We start from the raw sequence: 21,270 nt of genomic DNA, 5'->3' as shown, positions 1-21,270 counted from the left end.
CTTGTTGCAGTACCTACTTGTACCTGGCCGTCGGCGGGAATAGAGGCCAGAAAATATCTTCAACTGTCAAATTATGCTATTCCGAGAATGGGAGCGCAACTCTTCCAATTCGACGCAATTGTGCATCCTTGGAAGGAGCCAGCAGTGGAGACGAGAGCCTCGTGTTATATCGGCTCCGTACCAAGGAATGAACCCGATCCGGACCCGAGTGGGGCACTGATTCCTGTCTCGTCCCAGCCATCCACGAGGTCACGTGTGATTACATATGCATGCCCCCATGGCCTGTGCACTGAAAGTCCCGCACCCCACACCACGGCCCTAAATTTCGTGTAAAGATATCAAAATTGCATCTGCCCGGCGAAACTCATGGTGAACATCTCGACCGACCAGCCTCACTAACCGACCAACTCCCTCCACCCAGCCAAATACCCCCCTTCCGTTGAGTCAGTACCGCCAAAATGGGTCGCGTTCGCACCAAGACCGTCAAGAAGTCCGCCAAGGTCATCATTGAGCGGTACTACCCCAGACTCACCCTGGACTTCGAGACCAACAAGCGCATCTGCGATGAGATCGCCATCATCGCCTCCAAGCGCCTCCGCAACAAGGTCAGCAAAAGATAGCCACCCAGACGCAACATACGAGTTGGACAAACGAAGGTCCCCGCGAGACCGCTTCCAAACATCGGTGTTGGGGATACGGAAAGGTTGAGAGGGCAAAATTGCTGACTGGAGTGAAATTACAGATTGCTGGCTACACCACCCACTTGATGAAGCGTATCCAGCGTGGTCCCGTCCGCGGTATCTCCTTCAAGCTTCAGGAGGAGGAGCGTGAGCGCAAGGATCAGTTCGTCCCCGAGGTCTCCGCCCTCGACTTCACCCAGAACACCGAGAGCGGCCAGCTCGAGGTCGATGTCGAGACCAAGGACCTTCTCAAGCACCTCGGCGTACGTCTCAACCTCTACTTTGATTCGAAATGATGTCCCCCAATACTGACTATCGTGCCCTGCAGTTCGACGCTATCCCCGTCAACGTCACTCCCGTCGGCCAGACCCAGGTCCAGGAGCGCGGAGGCCGCTTCGGTGGCCGCCCCCCTCGCCGCGACTAAATTTCAGTCGTGGTCGATTGTGGATAAGGAAAATTGGGTGGTTTTTAACGGACTTTTACGGCAAACGGCATATGATGATACACATTGCTACAGGCGTCTTACGGACGGTAGTGAGTTCACACTAGGAACTTCCACAAAGAAAAGTTCTGTTTTCCCACTCAAGGTGTCGCCGATTCTCTAGGGTAATTCCGGAGATGACGCTTGACTGCCAATCTTCTATCCCTCTCTTGCGTACCGTGATGCTGTCCCTCTGACCTTGTAGCTCAACTGAGCCTCCCATTGAAATGCAGCTGGTTTCTGAAACTAGGCCTGCTGTGCTTAAAGTGATTAAACTTTCGAACCGGTGTGCCTTTGGGTATCAAATCTATCTATATAGAGCAACCGATCATTGCGACGCCTAAATGAGCTCCTCCTCCACGCTTCAATCATCTCTGGTATCCTCCCGCCCGTAGAATTACATCATGACATTTCTTGGTCACGTTGTGCCTCAAATTGGGAAGCCTCAGCAATGGCCTGCGCCTTGCCAGCTCCCGGTCTGTGTCCCTCAACAAATAAATGGGAGTCGTCTGGATCTCCAAACACGCCATGCTCTGTTGGTGGCTTGACCTCCCTCTCCCTGATGGCAAGAGTGAAAGTATTACCAGGCTGTCCCGTCTCCCGTGTCTCTCCTCTCTCCAAGGCCAATGTGGCAGACTCGTCGGCCGCCCTCCTGCCCTCCTCCAGCTTCAAACTTGCGAGGTCGCGCGAAGCCTGTGATGCAGGGTCCTCCTGCCTCGCCTTCTCCTCTCCATACAGCTCAATCTCAATTTCCGGCAACCCCGCCCGCTCCCACGCAGCCGACTCGTTCAGCTGCACCTTGATATACATGGCCCTGCGCTGGCAGTCCTTGGAGCACCACTTCTCCGACTCCTTGCGATTGACGATATCAAAGTCTGCCTTGCCAAAGTTGACGAGCCTCCACTCGCCACCTTTGGAGGCCATCGGCTTCGGCTGCGCGCAGAGAGTGTACCCGCACAAGCCGTTGACGTTGCGCTCCTCGATGAGGTCGTCGTAGTCGGAGGGCTGGAAGAGGCGGATGCCGGCCTTGAAGTCGGCGACGTCGCGTGGGGAAGGGTTGGCGGCGGAGAAGGTTCTGCTGCCGCGCTCGGTGGGGTACTCGGAGAGCTCGGCCAGGCTCTCGAGGATCTGGAGCTCTAGGTCCTTGCGCTGCTGAATGATGCGGGCGTGCTGGAGGGCGATTTCGCGGGGGTCTTGTTTTCGGGGATTGAGGACGGCGTTGGCGGCGCCGCTGCCGGAGGCGGTGGCTCCGGCTGCTGCCTTTTTGAGGATGCCCTTCAGTGGCCGGGCATCGGTAGCCATGGTGGATGTTGTTTTGTACGTGAGGTGGTTGTGGGAGGGGTTCGTCTAGCTGGTGTGCGGCGCGTCGTCTTATGCTTCCCTGTAGGAGCTTCGAGCTCGGCGATGGAAGGTGGTAGAGCTATTGAAAAATGACTATACGGTGCGCGGAAGGGAAAATGTTGTCGTGGCTACGCGTGTGAGACAGGCTGGAATTAAGATACGATGCGTGGTGGTGAGTGTAGATTGAAGACGTGAACAAGTGAAAATTGTTAAGCAATTGGAGAATGTTCGATCCCGCAAGTGTTACTGTCGGGAATATACACCCCACCCTTCGCACCAAGAGCACTCCCAATCGAGAATCCGCTGTTAGGCATGGAAGCACGCAAGCTGAAGCAAAGCACCAGGGCCGTAGTACGTACCTCCTGCCACCACCCGGCTGCCGCCACGATTGAGGGGGAACAGTCAACAGCCGCCAAGACTTTTACACTCAGGCACATTGGTGTGGCGGGTTGACCAGGCGCTTTGCTGGCGAGAGTGTGGCTCGGGGTGCTCGGGTGGCTTGAGCGGCCGTAACTCCGTCCCTCCGCTTCCAAGTTCCCCCCCTCCATTCCCAGCTGCTCCCTCCCCCATGTCCGCGGCCCTCTTGACCCCTCGACTGGACTTCTGGGGAGGATTTCGATTGGCTAAAGCGGCTGAAGAAACGTAGCGCATCTTCCGTCCGCTCTCACACCTCCAACACTGGACTGGAACTGGAGTTGGTTTGACTGTTTGACCTCGTGTTAACACCGGGCTTGCCCTGCGCCACGGCCGAGTGACCTGCTCAAGCTCCTTCAGGTCATCTCGTAATGCACTACTATTGTGCCGTTGCACCATGTCGTGGGACCGTCCAATGCCTGGGGACTGGCTTTGCTGGCTTACCTCAACTTGACCTCACACTGCAGTTGCCATGAAGGTTAGGTGCCTAACCTAGCTGTTCCTTTACATTGATCTGCTTCTCTACGGAACCCCCTCTGGCCAACCACAATCCGCGTGAGGCACTAGCTGGCCGAGCCACATGCGCCTGATCTATATTGGTCCTGCCGTTGTTCCCGTTCGCTGTTGTTGAGTATCGATATTGCTAAGGTATTCCGACCTCCACAAGGCATAGCCTGGGGTGTAGCATTGTGAAGTGTTGCAGCTAACGGTGATGGACTTCCAACTCTTATAGAATTCTATGAGAAGTCCGGCCGAAGCGCAGAATGCAGACGCAGGCGACAAATGACATGCGATAGACTTCTCTGCCCGTTCTTTGGATGACCGTTATGGTGAACCCCTGCCCTTAGGACCCCATCGCATCGCCTGCTATTTGATACTGAATATGAATTTGTGAACCCAAGACAGTCCAGTTCAACAGCGACAAAACAGATCAGAACACAGTGGCCATCCACGTAGAGCAGGAAATGAATACCAACCATGATATTCATACAGTGTTCTCAAATCCAGGGTTGCAGTGTATCTAGGCAGACGCATCCTACCCGAAGAGCCCATCTTACCCGCATAGCGCATTGCGGCTCCAGAGTACCCAATATGCACCACATACAACCCCCAAAACTTAGCTCACCTTAGGTACGACACATCAAGGTAAAGATGGACAAAGAGCCACCTGAATAGGAAAAGAGAATGCATTTGTCAACGGGGTGTCTGGGGCTGCATACATGACTCTTGTGTTTGCATAGTGCAGACTTCCCAGGCAGGGCCCCCAATTGCCCCGACACATTGAACTAAGAGAGTTACAAGTTCATGCGCTGACGTCGACACGCCAACTTGTAGATCCCTCCACCCCCGTCCGTCTCTTCCTCACAGCCTCCTTCTCCGACTGCCCACCCCCCCTTCCTCCCCAAGTCCCCCCTCGCTGAGTTTGAGAAATCGCCAGCGCAGTCGCAACGCAACCCGCTCAACCACACACCGTCATCATCCACCTTTGTCATTTGTTTTTCCACCCTCACGGGCTCTTACTTCGCACATCGCAGTCCCTTGTTGATGTAGCTACCGCCCCGAATCTGACCTTTCTTGTCTTTTCGCTTCTAGTCGTAGCTACTATTACTGCGTACCTTACTGCTGCTACTGCTGCTGCAACCAACAGCCCACGCAAGGTCCAAGCTGCTGACGACGTTCCGATTCCGTTGCCCCACACCATAGAGCTCCAGCGTCGCTCGCTCTGACCTGCGGCACCCAACTCCTCTTTCGACCGTCTAGGTGTTCGCATCCCACAAACACACCGACAACAAGCCAAACCGACGACAACGACGATATCGACGAAGACGACGGACTATCCCGACCATTGCCGGCCATGTCGACCGCCCCTTTCAGGGTCAAGGCCCTGTTCGAATACTCCTCGCCCCACGAGGATGACCTTCAGTTCCCCGCCGGCGTCATCATCACCGTGACCGACGAGGAGGATGCTGATTGGTATACTGGCGAGTATGTCGACGACTCTGGCGCCAAGCACGAAGGAATCTTTCCTCGCAATTTCGTCGAGAAATTCGAGCCCCAGGCCCCGCCTCGCCCAACGAGAACTCGAACCAAGAAAGAGGCCGAGGTCACGTCCCCCATCTCGGAGGCGCCCGCCCCAGTTCCTCAATCCGAGCCTCAACCCACCCAAGATGCTCTCGCCGAGGTCGAGAAACCTGCGCCGTCCCCGGCCGCTGCCGTGCCTGCCTCGCCCGAAGCACCCGCAGCTCCCGAGCCCGAGCCTGTAAAGGCACCTGAGCCAATCCCCGAACCGACCCCTGTTGCTCCGGCTCCCAGAACTGAGTCCCCCGCAGCTACGTCGCCTCCCATCGCCAAGGCAGCGCCTACTTCATCAAAGCCCGGCCCGCCGCCCAAGCCGTCCAGCAATGCCTTCAAGGATCGCATTGCTGCATTCAACAAAGCCTCGGCCGCTCCTATTACGCCCTTTAAGCCGAGCGGGCTGGCCCAAGGTTCCTATCACATCAAGAAGCCGTTTGTGGCTCCTCCTCCTAGCCGCAATGCATATGTTCCTCCGCCTACGCAGGCACCGGTTGCAAAGGTCTACCGAAGAGACGAGGACCCTGAAATTCTGGAAAGAGAGGCAGAGGCCCAGGAGAACGCCGAGAAGGCCGGCATGGCTCCTGGTCCCTCTGGTGAAGATGGTGAGGATGCGCCGAAGCCGACCACCTTGAAGGAGCGCATTGCTCTTCTTCAGAGACAACAACAGGAACAAGCACAGCGTAACGCCGAGGCCGCTGCCAAAAAGAAGGCTGCACGACCACCACCTAAGAAGCGCACCGACAGCCAGGAGGCTTCTGAGGATGCCGGCGCTGCTGCTGCCCCTGCACCTGAGGGCGATACGGAGGAGGTAGCAGGCCGGAGCTCGATAGATTCAGCTCGTGTGCCGCCCGCGCCCCGGCGCAAGCCTTCCAAGGGCCCTGCTGCCGAGAGCTACCATGATGGCAATGAAGCGGACATGTCTGGGGCTGGCGAAACTACCGAAGGCCCTGAGGATCTCACCGAACGCGACGATAGCGACGCGGCTCCACGGCCTGTCCTGCGGCCCCAAGTCGCTTCTCCTATCGAAGCAAGAAAAGAGGAGGACGCAGCCGATGAGCAGGGCGGAGATGAGGAAGAAGAGGAGGAGGACGATATTGACCCCGAGGTTCGCAGGAAGGAGGAGCTCAGAGCCAGGATGGCGAAAATGAGCGGCGGCATGGGAATGCACGGCATGTTTGGAATTCCAATGGCTGCTCCAGCTATACCCAAGAAGAAGAAGACAATCGAGAAGCCAGTGGAGGCATCGCCGACGGAGGAGCACGAAGAGGAGACATCGCCTACAAGCCGTGTCGCCGTACCGGGCATGATGGCATTGCCAGGGCTGAGCGCACCCAAACGTCAAGAAGAGGCTACTGAGCCTGAGCCGCCAACATCCCCTAGAGCGCCACCTCCGCCTCCACGAACGATTGAAGTCGACGATGACAGAGACGAGCCAATCACGAGCCCACCTCCCAGTCGTGAGTCAAAGACGGTTGTTGTCTTAGTTGCATTTGCTAATTTTGCGAAAGTCCCTGCCCGTGAGCCCGCAGGAGCTCCTCCTGTTCCAGGATCCCGGCCCGCGGCGCCGCCCGTTCCCAGCGATTGTAAGTCCTTGACCCTGTGTTGGTTCGCTTCAAGACAACGGCTCATAGTACTCCAGCTCGACCCGCTACCTCTGGGCTCAAATCTCCCAGTGATGGCTCAGTGTCCGACGATGAGCTATCAGGAGGTGTCCTAGACACTCCCAAGGCCGAAGAAGCGCGAGCACCCCCGCCACTGCCGCCAGTTGCAACCGCCGCACGCTCGCCACCTCCCATTCCCGGCTCCGAATTCTCACCAACATCTCCCACCAGCTCCTCGGGCAAGCGGATGAGCAGAATTCCGCCTCCTATCCCTGGAGCTGCTCCTCCTATCCCTACAGCACAATCGCGACCGCCTCCCCCACCACCTCCAGGCGGTAGTCTGAGCCGTCAGTCGACGCAGGATATGCACGTCGCATCACCCATATCACCACCCATCAGACCTCCTCAACAGGGTGACGATGAGGACGAGGCTACAGAGTATGAGGGAGATTACGATACTGACATTGCGTCGTCGGTTCCCCACAAAGACGCACTCAAATCTCACGCCAGGGACTCGAGTCTCGACGACAACACGCCAGTCAGATCACCCACATCCCCAGCCCTACCGCCGACCATGCCGCCACCTATCCCGACTGGCCCGCCGCCCAGAGCTGCTCCGCCACCGGTGCCGACGGCTGATAAGCGCCGCTCTGTGGATGTACCGCGAACAGCTCCTCCTCCCCCTCCGCCAGCAAGGGACGATGACGAGTACGACCCCTATAACTACTCCACCCAAAAGCTACCGTACTCTCAGCGTACCCCGAAGATTGAAGAGGAGGGATACTTCCAGGATGATGCTCCGCCGTTGCCATCGCCGTCTCACACGAGAGCCCCGCCTCCCGCCCCTCCCGCTGGCCGGTCTCGCCAGTCACTGGATGTGTCACGAGCCTCCATGTCTCAGCGACGTTCTATGGATGCGCACCGACCGTCCATGTCCACAGAATCAGGCTTCATCGCTAACAACGTCGATTTGGCCAAGCAAAGTGGTTGGTGGCGTCAGGACAAGACGGTACCTCCCATTTTCCAGGGTAGAAAGGACTTGTATTATGAGACGGACGACTCGACATCAGGCTCGATTGTCACACGCACCATTTATGTGCTCTTCCAAGATTACTCGCAGACGATTATCACCGTGGAGTACGATCAGAACAACGCTGCCGATGTTCAGCTGGATCAACGGCATGATCCGCCTCCAAGAGCCTTGCGACAGGATGAGCTCGAGCAATCGTATGAACGATTTGGACGACCAATCTCTGAAGCGGTCGTCTCCAAGAAGGAAACGATTGTTGGCGACGGAACGCCGCAAGGCCTTATCCATGAACTCTTGAAGCCTTTCAATGATGCTCTGGCGCCAATTGGCACCAGAGCTTATGGCGCGCTCGTTTACTCCAACATGGCCAATGCCTCCACACAACAAAATGACCAGATCCGACCTGGAGATATCATTTCCATTCGGAACGCTCGGTTCCAGGGCAAGCACGGCCCCATGCATGCCAAGTATTCAATGGAGGTCGGCAAACCTGACCACGTGGCGGTTGTATCGGAATGGGATGGCACAAAAAAGAAGGTTCGCGCCTGGGAACAGGGCCGTGAAAGCAAGAAGAACAAGGTTGAAAGCTTCAAGCTGGACGACTTGCGTAGTGGTGAGGTTAAAATCTGGCGGGTGATGCCCCGGAGCTGGGTGGGATGGAACAGCCCGTCTTAGGAGATGTGCTGGGAGCCCCCACGGCAGCCGACGCTGCGAAGACGGACGACGGTCGGCTCGCTGAAGAGGGACTACTCACCTCTACGACGAAGACACCGACTGGGAGTCCACGGTTACGACGGATCGGTCTGATGCATCTATTGCGCGTTCAAGGAGAGGATGGGGGATAGACTGGGATCTTTCTTCATCTCGCTCGTCCTCGTGTTATTCATTGGCTATACGCCCCTCCCGCAGCATAGTTCGCTTTAGGAACCTAGTAGCAACGCATTGATTCTATTTTGTCGACTCATGTAGTTTGATTGACGCCGCTGAGTGTGATCCTTGGTCCGGGTATGTGAGGATGTTAATATACTTGCGTCTTCTGTTCTTTCGTTCGGTGGGTCTCTGCTTTACATTGCTTTACTCAAATCTGGCCCATATCAGCCTTCTTACCTGTCCCCGACCCAACTCGAAGGAGCCAGTGCGGCGGGGGTGTGTGCGGGCCCCCCGTTATCTGTGATGTTCTTCGCAGTCTGCGTTCTTTTGCGAGAAATGAGATGTAAGCCTTTTCTTCCATTGGTAATCACTACGCTGGAAAGTGAAAGACGGTCTTTCTCTTCTAGTTCAGCGCAGAAGGGGATTTACTCTATCGTTCTTGCAGGAGCAAAGAAGTGAGTTTGACATTCAGGCTGGACCTCTGGTTGAAGTGGGCATTCATGACCTACCTAGTGATACTACGTCCTTTAAACACCAAGGTAAACAAAAGAAACAGAAGAAGGTAAAGTAGGGCAGGCTTGATTGCCCTTCCAAATCCCCCCAAGAAATCTCCCACTACCTCGTTTAACGTATTTTGTCCTTTAGGCTAGAGCACAATGTCTCTTTTCTATTTCTATTCATCTTGTAAGTTCTTCTAATACTATCCTCATCATTCATGTTCACATCTTCGTAAGGAGGGAATAGTCACAAGAGATTAAGTGCCTGAACGTGAAGTTCAGCCATTAAGAATTTCAAAAGTGTACCTGGGTCAAGACGGGCTACAAGGACGCCTATGACGCGCTATGCCCATGCACTACGTCTGAACAGTATAGTACATCTTTGAACTTTAGCTTCTTAGAAGCTCCTCTAGATCTCAATCGTGTTTGCTACTCGTCTTTTGGTTTTGTCTTTGCTAGTTGCTCGGGCGGTTCTCGGTTAGCTCTACACGGCTTTATGATTAAAACTCCATGCCACGCAATAAGTGCACACGTATTACGAATACTAAACTCACTGATGCAAAGGTCCCCAAGGCCGTTTTGTATTTATATCCTTTCTCATTCCCGAATCAACGTTATGGTCGGGATTTCCAAGCTGGCGCCGTATGTTAAGTGACACTCCTGGCACGCCCCCTAAGCAACTAGGGTCATCTAAAGAACGAAATCCCCTCGTTACAAATTGTCCTATGATACTAAGTACTCTTACAACGTCTCGTATTTGCCCTAAGATACGTGCGTCAGAGGATAAGATGAATGCTCATAGACATAAGAGAAAGAACTACACTAAAACTATGTGTTCTTACCGATTCCTTAGTTTTTCTTTATAATAGTAATCCTATCCTCTCTCCTTTTACTTAGCTACTCTAAATGATTTATTGATAAATATGTATAGAGCTAGTGGAGTGTAGCAAATTCCTATATAAAGCTGAGCATCGAAGTAAAGTAGACGCTATTATAAAATAGGTTCTTTAATATTTATGTAAGAGTGCTTAGAGTCTTTAGTAGCTTGTCTGCATGTAAGCCACACCCTAAGCAGTAGTCTTTTTCGAACGAGGAGATCTTTCAGCTTCCGCCCAGTCTGCCTACCTATCTTATCACGAATACGACCGAGCAAGGTGCTGCGTGAGTAAAGAACGTAATCTCCAATACTTGCAAATGTCTCAAGGACTTCAGACGGTAGGCGTGTCCTGTTTATCTTGCAGTTCAGACTCGTACTATGATTGTATGACCTGCCACGGCTGACGTGGCCCCTTGCGGCGAGCTGCCTCCAGGTCGTCGGGAAGAAAGAAGGACTGAACGTGGGAAACGCAAGTCGCTTTATATACCCTGTAACACATGCGGCAGTAGATTGAGGCATCCATGAAGCGGGCGAGGGAATTAGCCCGAGAGGAGCTCATTCACTTGGATCGTTGTTGTGGAAGAGTACTGAACGTGAGAACGGCGCCGTCTTGTAATGCGTCCGCACGTCTCGAACAGAAAGACTACACTTGGGTATCTTTCCAGAAAAGATCCACTCAAATTAACTTGCGGTATTTCCAGAGGGAGGTATAAAGGGTTTAGCTAGATTGAGGTTATCAGAGGAAAAGCTCAATATGGACATTGAAGCCATCCTCTACAACTTGGGCATACGCAGAGACACTACTGTTTGTTTTATAAGACCGGTCAGAGTCAAAGCAAGGTTTGCTACATCTCTTGAGGCGTTATGCGTGAGGTTCTCAACCAGATCACTCCTAACTACTCAAAGAGCCCTTCAAGATCAAATAGCACAGGTCACAAAGAAACATCGAAGACTTAGGATAGAATTTCTACCGAGATGCGCTATCAAGAAAGGAACAGTTGTTACAAACGAGATCTTGTTTATATACTGAGTGAAGTAAATACCTTTGTATACTGCCTAGGCCAGCTAATATTGACAACAAACTTCACAAACCCATAGAAGAGTTCTGTCTGACGGTTACAAGGTCATGCTCTATTCAAAATATACTTTGACACTGGAGCAGACACACAGGGAGCAAGGCTAGGAAGGACCTCCCCTGGTAACGAAGCCATCAACCTAGAACCAAACCAAGATCAGCACAAAGCCCCCTTGCCGTTCCTTAATAAACTCAACAACAAACAACGCATCCCGCTTATTCATCGAACGAGTCCCTAATCTAGAGGCTTGAACACCCAACATAACTCATCTCACAATCACCACTAGCTCACGGAAGAAGGCGCTTCTCCATCAACCATCAATCACCTCCCTCCAGATTCACAAGCCCCCCCCCCTCTCTCTACCTTCAGGCGCAAAGAGCCGCAGAGAAAAGGGATGCTCAAGGCACTCGCCCTCCTTCCCAGGGTATCGGAGTCACTAGAACCAATCACCAACCACCAACACCATACCTGAGGTAGACTGAAAGAATCCCCTAGAGTGGTGAGATGGTGGCCTGTCAAACACGTCCACTTGCGCATCCTCTCCCCCCTCCTACTACCTAGCCTTTCATCCAGACCAACTCCGTTCCCCCCCCCCCCCCCCCCCCCCCCCTCTCCCCCCCCCCCCCCCCCTCCCCCCCCCCCCCCCCCCCCCCCCCCCCCCCCCCCCCAACCCCCCCCCCCCCCCTCCCCCCCCCCCCCCCCCCCACCCCCCCCCCCCCTCCCCCCCCCCCCCCCCCCCCCCCCCCCTCCCCCCCCCCCCCCCCCCCCCCCTAAACCACCCCCAATCCTCATCCCGCACTAAGGAAACGCCCAATGACGGTGGCAGCGCATCTCACCCGTCTCTCCAACCGGCTGGACATGCGGGATTTCCGTCAACTCGTCGTTGGCTTTTTCTAGTATACCGGTAGCCCAGGGAAAAGTTTGAAAAAGAGAGGGAGGGCTCGGCTAGGTCCGGTTCGGCTCTAGACTTGTCACCAAGGCCGGAGCTTTTTCGCAGAGAAGGTTGGATGATGGGATGATGTGCTGATGATGGCAAAAGAAAAGAATTCTCTCATTCTTGGATGATTGGCTTCTGCAAGGATGAATAAAAAAGTGTTTCCCACCTCGTCCGTCTGAGCCCGGAGTAGGAGACCTACATGGATGCTGGAAGATAAGTTTGGAGAGAGAGAAGGCTCGTCTTCTCCATACATGTACCATCATTAGCCGGGCCGAGTCTCCTGATTAAAGGTACTTGACTCTGAAATCAATCATATTCCAGCTCCTAGCTCCTCCCCAACATGCCATTCTGTGTAAGAATACAATTTCGAGTAAAGCTTGACAGACGGAAACACCCCTCCTCAACTCCTTAGTTCCCGAAGAAAAGGGCCACCTACCCCGGACCCGATCATCGCCCCAGAACAAGACACATGCAGCTTTCGATATGGTGTGATGCAGCATCTGCACCAGGCAAAGCTCCGTTGCCGGCGCGGCTCTGGCCTAGCATCCCACTGCACTGGGATGATGATCGGCAGCTTCCATAGGCCGAGCGTGTCAAGAGAGACGAGCCGCCGGCCGGTCGCTGCGGTGTCAAAACCCCCTCCACTGCCGGTAACGGGGTCGGGGTTGCACGACGCCCGCCGTGCAGCGAGTGCGGGGGAAGAAGGCTTTCTCTCCACCACGTGTGTGGACGCCGCAAGATGGCGGGAAATGGATCACATGAGCCCGTCGAGAGCCCAATCACTATACGGGGGAATTTATCGATCCCTCAGTGGCTGGTTACAATGCTGCCTATGGAAACCCAATGCTCGATTCCGTCTCTCATAGGGCCAATATCCAGGGCTGCCGTAGTCGCAATGGTCCAGAGACAGGAAGGCACCAAGGGAATAGCGAGGCCTAGAACATCGTCTGAAAACACAGACCGTTGCATCCGGATCAGCAAGACTAGGGCCGGGACAAATCAGTCAACGCCGTTTTGGGATGTGGTTGTGCCGACGTGGTACTCAACGCGGATAGACTTTCTATTCGCGCTTCTAGGTCGTCTTAACACAGGGAATAGCGCGGTATACACCCGTACAGCAAATGAAACATCGTTGAAGCCCGACCCAAAAATTGATGTGACAAGCAAGGTTTGGGGAGGCTAGGAATAAGTCGAGATTCGCCTGTTGCAGTTGTCTAATTTCTAGACTGTGGTATATCGATGAGAAACTTCTTTCCGGGGGGATCAGACACGCATTTGCCGTCGCTAGACAGCGTATATCCCAGCCTGGAGAGTGGCAACACCAGCAATACCGCGAGATATCTTGCCTTTGATCTGGCATGATCGACATTGCCAATAAGCGCTGCAATGGCAGCTCATAGGCGCGCGTGCGGATAAATGAGTGTCTTTAAGCTCAAAGATATGTCTGGTCGAGGACTGACTTTCCTCATACACGGGGTAGGTGAGAAGAGTGCGTACATCGCCGCATGGCGACATACGCATGTCCATCCCATGCCCAACTATCCGTCAAGACTTCAGTGAGACCACGCAGTCAACGTACCATTACGGCGACAGAACATCGACGATCGTTGGCAAACACCGCCAAGGCGGGCGACTGAGGAGAATTCGAGTTGCTGCTGCTGTAGTACGTAGTTCCAGGAGACAAATGGCGCTTGCAAGGCATCATTGCGTCAATGGCAAAAAGCAGCCACCATACAGCCGTAGATGCTGGATGACAACCCCGACTTCGGTCCTTTGCATATCGGATGCAGGTTGCCCTCCTTAGGCTCAACGGGTGATGAGGTCACCCAATCCGTTCCATACTCACACTACGACATGCTGTATGTATCCTGCTGGAGTGTATCTTCAGACCCGAGAGTCAGGACCGAAAAGCGGCACGTAGGCGCACATCCGTACCGTAGCGAGGGAGTCATCCAGTACTCTGTAGATGCTAAGAGCCAGTCCGACAGAGTCAATCGAGACGCTGAACGCCAATGATGATCCATCCTCACGTCAAGGAGATGTTCCGTATAATCTGCCATTCCTGGTAAGGTCTGCCGACGGCCAAGCGCCGGATAGTGGCCCGAGAGGAACGCCGATCAAGGAACGCGTACAAGAAAGTTAGAAGAAGTGTCGCTCCCGCACTGATCGGCAGTAACTACTGATTGATAGTTACCCAAAGATTGATACCGCCCATGACACGTTTAGAAGTCATATGCAGCCACTGATAGAATCCTTGCAATCTGGCTTTAAGGGTATGAGGCGCCGCATGATCTGGGCCGCAGGATGAGGTCGATTAAGCACGAGAATTATGTGGTAGACCAATAGTCCCCATGGCGTCGGATTCGATACCATCTGGTCGCCTGTCCTATGAACGAGATGGAACCTGGATGCCTGATTGTTCGCCCTGCACCGTAGCACGGTGAAGTGCGCGTTGGGCCGACAATAGACCCTGAAAACACAGCAGCAGTTGATAGGGGCGGGGCTTTGCGCCGTCCTACGGAGTAGAGTATGTCGAAGGGACCTAACAGAGAAGACCCAGAGCAGCAATGAGATAGCACGTGTTAGGTGCTCAAGATCTGTCGTGAGCAGGGCCGATTCTCGGGAGTGGTGAAGCAGTAGATCCAGCGAATCATCGTCTGACACACGGCGGTGGTCCGAAGCCAAGATGACAGCAACCCGCATAAGCGAAGGAACAAATGAATTTGGCAGAAACGGTCTCTGCGCAGACGCAGGTTCGGTCATTCTGCTGCAAGTTCGTAAGACAAGCGTGTCTCAAACGCCTGCAGATGGGGTTGCAGGAGCTGGATACTCTGCATTCTGCTTTGGGATAATTGACTTCGTCATACTGAGCTGTCAAGCCGCGCAATGAATCGAGGATTATGGGATTTCCATCGCAAGGCCGTGAGTACTGATAACTGCAACCGTATAGCCTCAAGGCCGCCTTGTGGCCTTTGCAAATCGATGCAAACCAGCGCCAGAGCTGCCATTGGTCTCTAGATAAGATGCATGCCGAGTAAATAGGGATTCGAAAGTGTTTGTGCCCCAGGCAAAGATGCAAACTAGGCAGCATGCACAATTCTACCAGGTCCCAGATACCAAGAATGCCTGCCGAGTCGGAACTGCAGGAACTTGAGCCTGGTATCCAGAAGACAGCGAAGCGAGAGAGGGCTCTGGGGCTTTGATCGTGACCGCCTACTCCAATGAATCAAGCGCAGCATGCAGCCTCGACTCTGGCCAAATCGTGGGGCTAACTCGGCCGTTGGGCATCAGCGAGGACGCTCGAAACATGAAGAGGCGGTGGATGATTCGTCACGATGTTGTTATTGGAGCATCGAACAGGGCTTTTGAGATGGAATGCGGTCCTCAACGCCGCGGCCGCTGTAAGCGAAAGGGCAGTCGGTGTCGAAGGTGACCGTTTCGCAATCCTGAAGTGTTACGCAGGAGCCATCGGCGTGTCTTCATTGCACGATGCAGGCAGCCCTAGAAGCCCCCAAAGATCCCACCGCCATCGTCGTCCCAGGCCAGCTGAGGACGAGGTTGCGGTGTGTGTGTGAAGCGGCAGCATCGTGGGGAAAGACGGCGTAACGATGGCGGCTGGTTGTGGCTGACGATGGAGGAGCTAAATTAAGCGCAAGAGACCAGGCGGCCAACAAAGCTGGTGGGGTTCATCCAAGACGGTCCCTGACTCTCTGGGACTGCGGCGTGCCTCGTGCTCCGTATCGAAATGGAGACGACGCAGAACTAAAGTCGGATAGATTGACTTTTGTCAGACGCCATGGCAGCAGCCACAGTCTATCCGTACACTACATGCAAACTCAGGTCTCCAAGGGCGGGCCAGTCTAAGGGCTGTGTGCGCGCAGTAAGCGTTGCCTGTGAACCGTGGGGTACAGAGCAGGGTCTGGTGTTGCGCACGATGTGTCATCCGTTCCCTCTGTGATCAGCATGTTGGATACCTGAGCTGGGCTGGACTGGCTGACGCGGGTTACGGCTATGCAGTGCAGTGGCTATCGACGGGAATTTCTAGAAGGCCTTTAGTCTACACGTGTTGATGGAGTCGTATGGGGCGCTTGAGGGTGGCATCGCGGATGTGACGACGGGAGGCCGTCGTGGATTGGGCGGCGGGGCAGGGGGGCAAGTCGAACGTTGCGCCGCGATGAATTCATTGCGTGAGACGGAGTATTGCGTAGTAAGACGAAGTCAAAGCCGACGGTCGTAGGTGGCACGTCACCTAGTAACTATCTGGAGATCCAGTGAGTGGTGCGGCGTGGAGTTTGGTGTATTACTGCGTACACAGAGATAACGGGGTGCCAGCGAATGAGAAGAATATGACGGAGAGAAGGGTGGCAGGTGAGGGAAAAGAGGACGTTCTAGATGCAGGTCGAAGTCTCGTCGGGAAGTTGGCAGGGGATCATTTCCAAGCTGGAGGGACAAGAGATCCAGGGAGGCAAGGAGGGGGTAAGCTGCGCTGCCTTGGCTGCGAGTCGACAAGTCTAGACGGTGACCAAGAAAACGGGAAGCGATCCGGGAAGGGCGACGAGTGCCGATCGTTGAAGCAACGGATCAATCAGACGGGCAGAAAAGAAAAAGCCAGCAGGAGGAAATTCTCCCTGGTGGACGGACGATCCTCGCAAGATGATTTGGTCATTTTGCATTCTTTTTGGGCGAGTAACCTCTTCTTTCGTATTCTTCCTGTTGTATGTATTAAGTAGGTCATCAGGTATCATGGTTTCCCATTAGCCGCGCGAGGAAGCACAACGATGACTGGAAATGGCAATGACACGGGCGTCAGGATTATTCGGATAGGTCCCTCCCTCCTGATGACACGACACGTTCATTCAGGCTTTAGTCGCCGCCCAAGCCACAGCAGGCGGCCCACGAGGTATTGGGTCATTGGCCGCTGAGAAAAGAGACCAGCTCCGTGAGAGCCGGGCCAAGCAGGCACGCAGGCAGGAGTGAATCTTCTCGGTCACTGCTGGGATATACAGTGGCCTGGAGACCATCCGATAGACCGCCTTGACTTTGGGACCCAAGCCAGCCTGTGTGCGGCGTGTCTGTTTCCAGCCGTGAGTTTCGATAGCGATGACTGTGACTTTCACTCAGCCACGAGAGGCGCCAGCTGGTTTAAGAACAAGTGACTGTATGCGTAGTAGTGAACATGGGGGGACGTGGGTTGTACGTGGCGGTCGTCGGGCTGGAATCGTTAGCTTACAAACAGAGTTTTGGGGGGCTTTCCGATCAAAATTGATGGGCAAGCCGCAAACCGAATGTTCCCGACCTGCCTTGTGGCCTGCCTGCGTCTCCAGCGGGAACGATGCCAGGAATAAGCTCCAAAGCAGGTCTCCATTCCGACCGTCCCAGCGGGACACTCCCTAAGACTTCCTCGGTCCCTCTATCCTTGCAGTGAAGAATCTGGGTGCGACTGTGGGCTCCGACCCTTACTGCGTACTGCGTAGAAGTTAGCGGGCAGACAGACAGGGTCAAGGTCTCTAGGAAACATGCCACCGGAAGCTAAAACCGCGAGACCTGTCGTGCCACCCTGGCTCCCTTTCGAGCAATGCTGCGAGACGTATTCGCTGTCGGGCGTCTTTGAAATCTTCAGTGTTGGAGTTGCAAAAATGGTGACAGCGAGAAATTTGCAAATGCGACACGGCGCCTTATTCGTGGGACATTGTTGCTCCCCTAAAAGTTCCTTCGGCCAGGCCAGAATCAAAAGGCAAGAGGTCACAAGCAATTCGTACCGTATAGGGCAGGGAACATCCCACGGCGGGCCACCGTTCCTGCTTTCCCCGTTTCTTGCCCAAGGTACGGAGTATGCGTACCTTCCATCTTCCATACCTTACCTTACGGACACCTTATTACTTAGGAAGGAGGACAGAGAAGGCCGAGAGACCGCTGGCTCCTTCCCGGTGATTCTTTTCCCTCGCTCGGCCGGGTGACTTGTCTGCATTGCAAAGCCAAGCCGAGCGAGACTTCCTCCCATCTTTCCCCCCCCACACATGCAGTGCCTTCGTGTCTCGTTGTCGCCAAAAATGGGGGAGGGATTAAGGAAATAGCAAGATAACATGGTACATGACAGAGTACGGGTCTGTGTACTTGTCGCCATGTCACTACTTTACTGTTCCGAATCCTCCTTCACGCCAACTCGCTCAAGGATGAGGCACAGAATGACTTGTCGATGACTTGTAACTCATCGTCGCCTTCGTTCACGCATCCACATTCCCCAAGAGGCAGACCGTCCGTCCATTTGGGCGACTCACGCCTCTGGCGGTGGCCTGGCCTCTCGCCAGCCATACGGAAAACCCTGTCGCTCCTCCTCCCTCTCCAACCCATCCATCCCGTCTTGTCCAATCTTTTGGGGTTCTGAGGGAGAAGACCATACAGTACAGCAAGCAGCTGGTAGTGGGCACCGTAAGGCATCTTGGGTCAAGCAGGGGGGATGGCAAGTACTTCTGAGTTGTACCCAAGGGAAGGTAGCAGTGCAGGGCCGGTTGTTCCAATTCCAGTCGTGTGCGTACCGCCTGGGGTCCTTCTGTAGGTACTCTGTATACCTCACTACGTACCTCAGGTACCAAAGTATCCTGAGCTGGACGACTTTCCCCGTCTCTGCCGTCGCTGCCTCTGCCATCTCCGATCCCCGTCCTACGTCTTCCCTGCCCGTCCGCGCCAGAGCTGCCCACCCTCCGTTAAGAAGCAAACCACCTCCCACCCGTCGCGCCCCGACCCCCAGCATCACGTATTACTCTTTCCGTCCCTGCACTTTTTTTTATTGCTCTCATCGAACTGCCCTCCTGCCTGATGGCTATATTCTTGCACTTGTATCATATCCACGAACTCTTGATCATACTCACTTTATAATCACTCTCACATCTCAACTCCTTTCCATCCCCAACCGCCTCGGAATCATACACCCCCTGCTTTATCCAACCGGCCCCATCGCCTCAGGTCCTCATCGGAAACCAACACCCTGGCTTCACGTCAAACACACGTTATTGCCCAATCCTTCACCAACCTGCACAATACTTCACGCCCTCTTCCCCCAATCTCTGGAGCCCAATCTGCCAGCTCACTTGCTCAGAGGCCTTGTTCCATTTGGATTATATGAAGCCTTGCTCCCTCCCCTAGCAATCCTGGCATACAGACACAGCTCTCCTACATTGTATAACTTCAACAACACTCCTCTCTCAACCTCGAGTCTCCCCTCCGGCTCAACCAGCACAACACATAATTACATATCGCCATGTCACATTCATATCGGAAAAACAGCTCCAAGAGCTCGACAAGTAGCCGAGACTTCCGCAGGAGTAGCGAATCTTGCGACTCATACGAGACGTATGAATCACAGAGCACAACACCCACTTCTTACTATGCGAGCACCGAAGCGTCATCAGTCAAAGAAGCTAGAACCGTCTCTAACAAGATCCCGCCTGTCTACGAGGAAGACATATCCCCTTCTACTAGTAACTGTTTGAGATCTTCCGTCGACACTTTCGACTCAAGTTTGGCTTCGGACGACGAAGATGAGCTTGAGCTTCAACGGGAAGCCGAACTAGACAACTTCGACAAGCACCGCGACATCCCGCCTTTGCCTACCTACTACCGTGATATCATCGACACTGATGTACGGCCATCCACACCCCAGGACTTTGGCAAACTGTTCCCATCCATGAACAGGTTATCTATCTGCCACGACGAATTTACCCCGGACGGCAACATGAATCTCAGAGTAGACACCGTCGCCCCCGGTCGCCGCCCCTTCAACATTCAGCTCTTCCACCTGCGCATGTACGACCTCAGCAAGCGTGAGTTCTCGCTTCGACGTTACTGCCGCGACTCCGGCCGCGAAGTCTGCAACTCCAAACGCAAGTACGTTGAGGAAACCAACCAAGAGCGACCAACCCTCCAGCGATCCGTCTCAAGCGCCATCAAGACCCTCTCCATGAGGAGACCTCCTCTGTCGCGCACCAACTCGGGCGGCTCAATCTTCGGAGGCAAGGGCAAGGACGGAGCTTCGCAGCGCCCACAGTCCAGCTCTTCGTCTATGCGCACTTTTGGCGACGACGCAGCAAGTTTCAAGCGTTCAGCCTCATTTGAAGCGAAATCCAAAGCTCGACCGGTTCCCAGCAACACCATGAAGCTCGAGTTCTCCAATTATGCGCGCGTCGACGTGTCACGCCGCGGCGGTGCCAACAACAAGCGCTACGAGTTTGACTGGTGGGGTCACAAGTACCAGTGGAAGCGTGTCACTGACAAGAACCTCGGTGTCGTCTCTTTCCACCTCGTCAAGGACGGCAACAACGACGCCCGCGATGCCGTTGCGCACATTGTCCCAGAGACACGTTCGCCCAACCAGGTTATTGAGGATGAAAGTGCCGGTGGCTGGGTGCCCCCTTGCCACATGTGGATCAGCGATCGCAGCGTCCTTGACGCCGTCACCGACGTCGCCGATGTGATTATCGCCACCGGCCTCATGGCCCTTGTCGACGACTGCATCAAGACCCGCTGGCAAACGAAGAAGTTTACCCGCATCCCGGTGCCCATGACCTCCCGGTCTGTCGACGTAGAGCATGTAGGCCCCAAGGCCTTTATGCAACACCTCTTCCAGCGCCGCCCCTCTGATCAAGCTTCAAGTCCATTGCGACAACGTCCGATTTCGACTTATTGAGATGAATGCAGGAGGCGTCATTTTCTGATCAACTCTTTTTTTCTTTCATCATTGGAAACCAAAATTTATCACTTTGTTACGGATTTCTCATCTCTTGCGGGGGACATAAAAGAACCAAAAACAAGCACATTTTCGGATGGAAGATCCAAATCGACTTGAGATCGACTTACACAGACTCCAAGAAGGGAGCAAAACACAAGCAGCGGATCATGCGCAGCACATACAGAACAGAACAGGAAACAACACACAATGACAGCAATGTGGATATGATGGGCAGGACACGGTACCATGGGGACAATTCCTCCCGCTCACAGCATGGAGTGGAATGGCGTTTTGGACTCCCCCTTTTTTTCTTTTTCTTTTTTCTTCTTCTTCTCTTTGGAGTGCGTGCATCAATCTCTCTGTATGTAATTTCTTACTTTTTTCCTTCCATGGAAGATGCATCAAACAGGCGCTGGACTGGAAACCTCCCCCCAAGAGCTGGGATGGAATGGATGAATTGGATGAATTGCGAAAGCAAGCAAGCAAGCCCTGTACGAATCGAAACGACTACCTTTGAAACCTCTTCCTTTCTGGATTAGGTATTTCGTACATATGAATAAAGGCACAAAGATGCATCATTGCCTCGATTCTGATTTTGCTCAAACTACCTCATTGCGCATGACTGAAGAAAATGTTCCACGGTCATGTTGGTGTCAACGCCCACT

At 54.1% G+C, this 21,270-nt stretch overlaps 8 protein-coding genes across 8 annotated transcripts; 3 read left to right on the top strand and 5 right to left on the bottom strand.

Moving 5' to 3' along the window:
- Positions 1 to 458: 458 nt before the first annotated feature.
- Positions 459 to 1,104, top strand: CLUP02_15213 (40S ribosomal protein S17; the record flags this gene model as incomplete). Its single annotated transcript, XM_049294137.1, has 3 exons — positions 459 to 605; positions 743 to 943; positions 1,009 to 1,104. The coding sequence occupies 3 exons, from the start codon at positions 459 to 461 to the stop codon at positions 1,102 to 1,104; spliced, it is 444 nt and encodes a 147-aa protein (XP_049151283.1).
- Positions 1,105 to 1,563: 459 nt separating this feature from the next.
- CLUP02_15212 (Rtr1/RPAP2 family protein) lies at positions 1,564 to 2,463 on the bottom strand (the record flags this gene model as incomplete). The annotated part of the gene is made up of 1 exon (XM_049294136.1): positions 1,564 to 2,463. The coding sequence occupies one exon, from the start codon at positions 2,461 to 2,463 to the stop codon at positions 1,564 to 1,566; it is 900 nt and encodes a 299-aa protein (XP_049151282.1).
- A 1,431-nt stretch (positions 2,464 to 3,894) lies between these two features.
- On the top strand, positions 3,895 to 8,298 carry CLUP02_15211 (SH3 domain-containing protein; the record flags this gene model as incomplete). The annotated part of the gene is made up of 5 exons (XM_049294135.1): positions 3,895 to 3,910; positions 4,038 to 4,047; positions 4,621 to 6,449; positions 6,501 to 6,575; positions 6,632 to 8,298. The coding sequence occupies 5 exons, from the start codon at positions 3,895 to 3,897 to the stop codon at positions 8,296 to 8,298; spliced, it is 3,597 nt and encodes a 1,198-aa protein (XP_049151281.1).
- Positions 8,299 to 8,571: 273 nt separating this feature from the next.
- Positions 8,572 to 10,426, bottom strand: CLUP02_15210 (uncharacterized protein; the record flags this gene model as incomplete). The annotated part of the gene is made up of 6 exons (XM_049294134.1): positions 8,572 to 8,659; positions 8,731 to 8,868; positions 8,923 to 8,974; positions 9,297 to 9,333; positions 10,179 to 10,216; positions 10,273 to 10,426. The coding sequence occupies 6 exons, from the start codon at positions 10,424 to 10,426 to the stop codon at positions 8,572 to 8,574; spliced, it is 507 nt and encodes a 168-aa protein (XP_049151280.1).
- Positions 10,427 to 11,741: 1,315 nt separating this feature from the next.
- Positions 11,742 to 12,849, bottom strand: CLUP02_15209 (uncharacterized protein; the record flags this gene model as incomplete). The annotated part of the gene is made up of 7 exons (XM_049294133.1): positions 11,742 to 11,888; positions 11,919 to 11,966; positions 12,047 to 12,075; positions 12,138 to 12,180; positions 12,243 to 12,380; positions 12,437 to 12,592; positions 12,703 to 12,849. 7 exons carry the CDS (start codon positions 12,847 to 12,849, stop codon positions 11,742 to 11,744), a joined length of 708 nt encoding a protein of 235 aa, XP_049151279.1.
- Positions 12,850 to 12,879: 30 nt separating this feature from the next.
- Positions 12,880 to 16,553, bottom strand: CLUP02_15208 (uncharacterized protein; the record flags this gene model as incomplete). The annotated part of the gene is made up of 18 exons (XM_049294132.1): positions 12,880 to 13,059; positions 13,171 to 13,418; positions 13,460 to 13,570; positions 13,616 to 13,727; positions 13,771 to 13,849; positions 13,911 to 14,034; positions 14,124 to 14,350; positions 14,423 to 14,537; positions 14,596 to 14,894; positions 14,976 to 15,093; positions 15,154 to 15,326; positions 15,369 to 15,495; positions 15,553 to 15,642; positions 15,717 to 15,747; positions 15,780 to 15,889; positions 15,944 to 16,136; positions 16,192 to 16,320; positions 16,398 to 16,553. The coding sequence occupies 18 exons, from the start codon at positions 16,551 to 16,553 to the stop codon at positions 12,880 to 12,882; spliced, it is 2,622 nt and encodes an 873-aa protein (XP_049151278.1).
- Positions 16,554 to 17,136: 583 nt separating this feature from the next.
- On the bottom strand, positions 17,137 to 17,727 carry CLUP02_15207 (uncharacterized protein; the record flags this gene model as incomplete). Its single annotated transcript, XM_049294131.1, has 3 exons — positions 17,137 to 17,310; positions 17,375 to 17,580; positions 17,640 to 17,727. 3 exons carry the CDS (start codon positions 17,725 to 17,727, stop codon positions 17,137 to 17,139), a joined length of 468 nt encoding a protein of 155 aa, XP_049151277.1.
- Positions 17,728 to 19,138: 1,411 nt separating this feature from the next.
- On the top strand, positions 19,139 to 20,563 carry CLUP02_15206 (uncharacterized protein; the record flags this gene model as incomplete). Its single annotated transcript, XM_049294130.1, has 1 exon — positions 19,139 to 20,563. The coding sequence occupies one exon, from the start codon at positions 19,139 to 19,141 to the stop codon at positions 20,561 to 20,563; it is 1,425 nt and encodes a 474-aa protein (XP_049151276.1).
- Positions 20,564 to 21,270: the final 707 nt, after the last annotated feature.

Source organism: Colletotrichum lupini, chromosome 8 (genome assembly GCF_023278565.1).
Source record: "Colletotrichum lupini chromosome 8, complete sequence".
NCBI classification, from domain to species: Eukaryota; Fungi; Ascomycota; class Sordariomycetes; order Glomerellales; family Glomerellaceae; genus Colletotrichum; species Colletotrichum lupini.
Note: the sequence above shows the minus strand (reverse complement) of the source record. Positions and strands in the feature narration are given on the sequence as shown.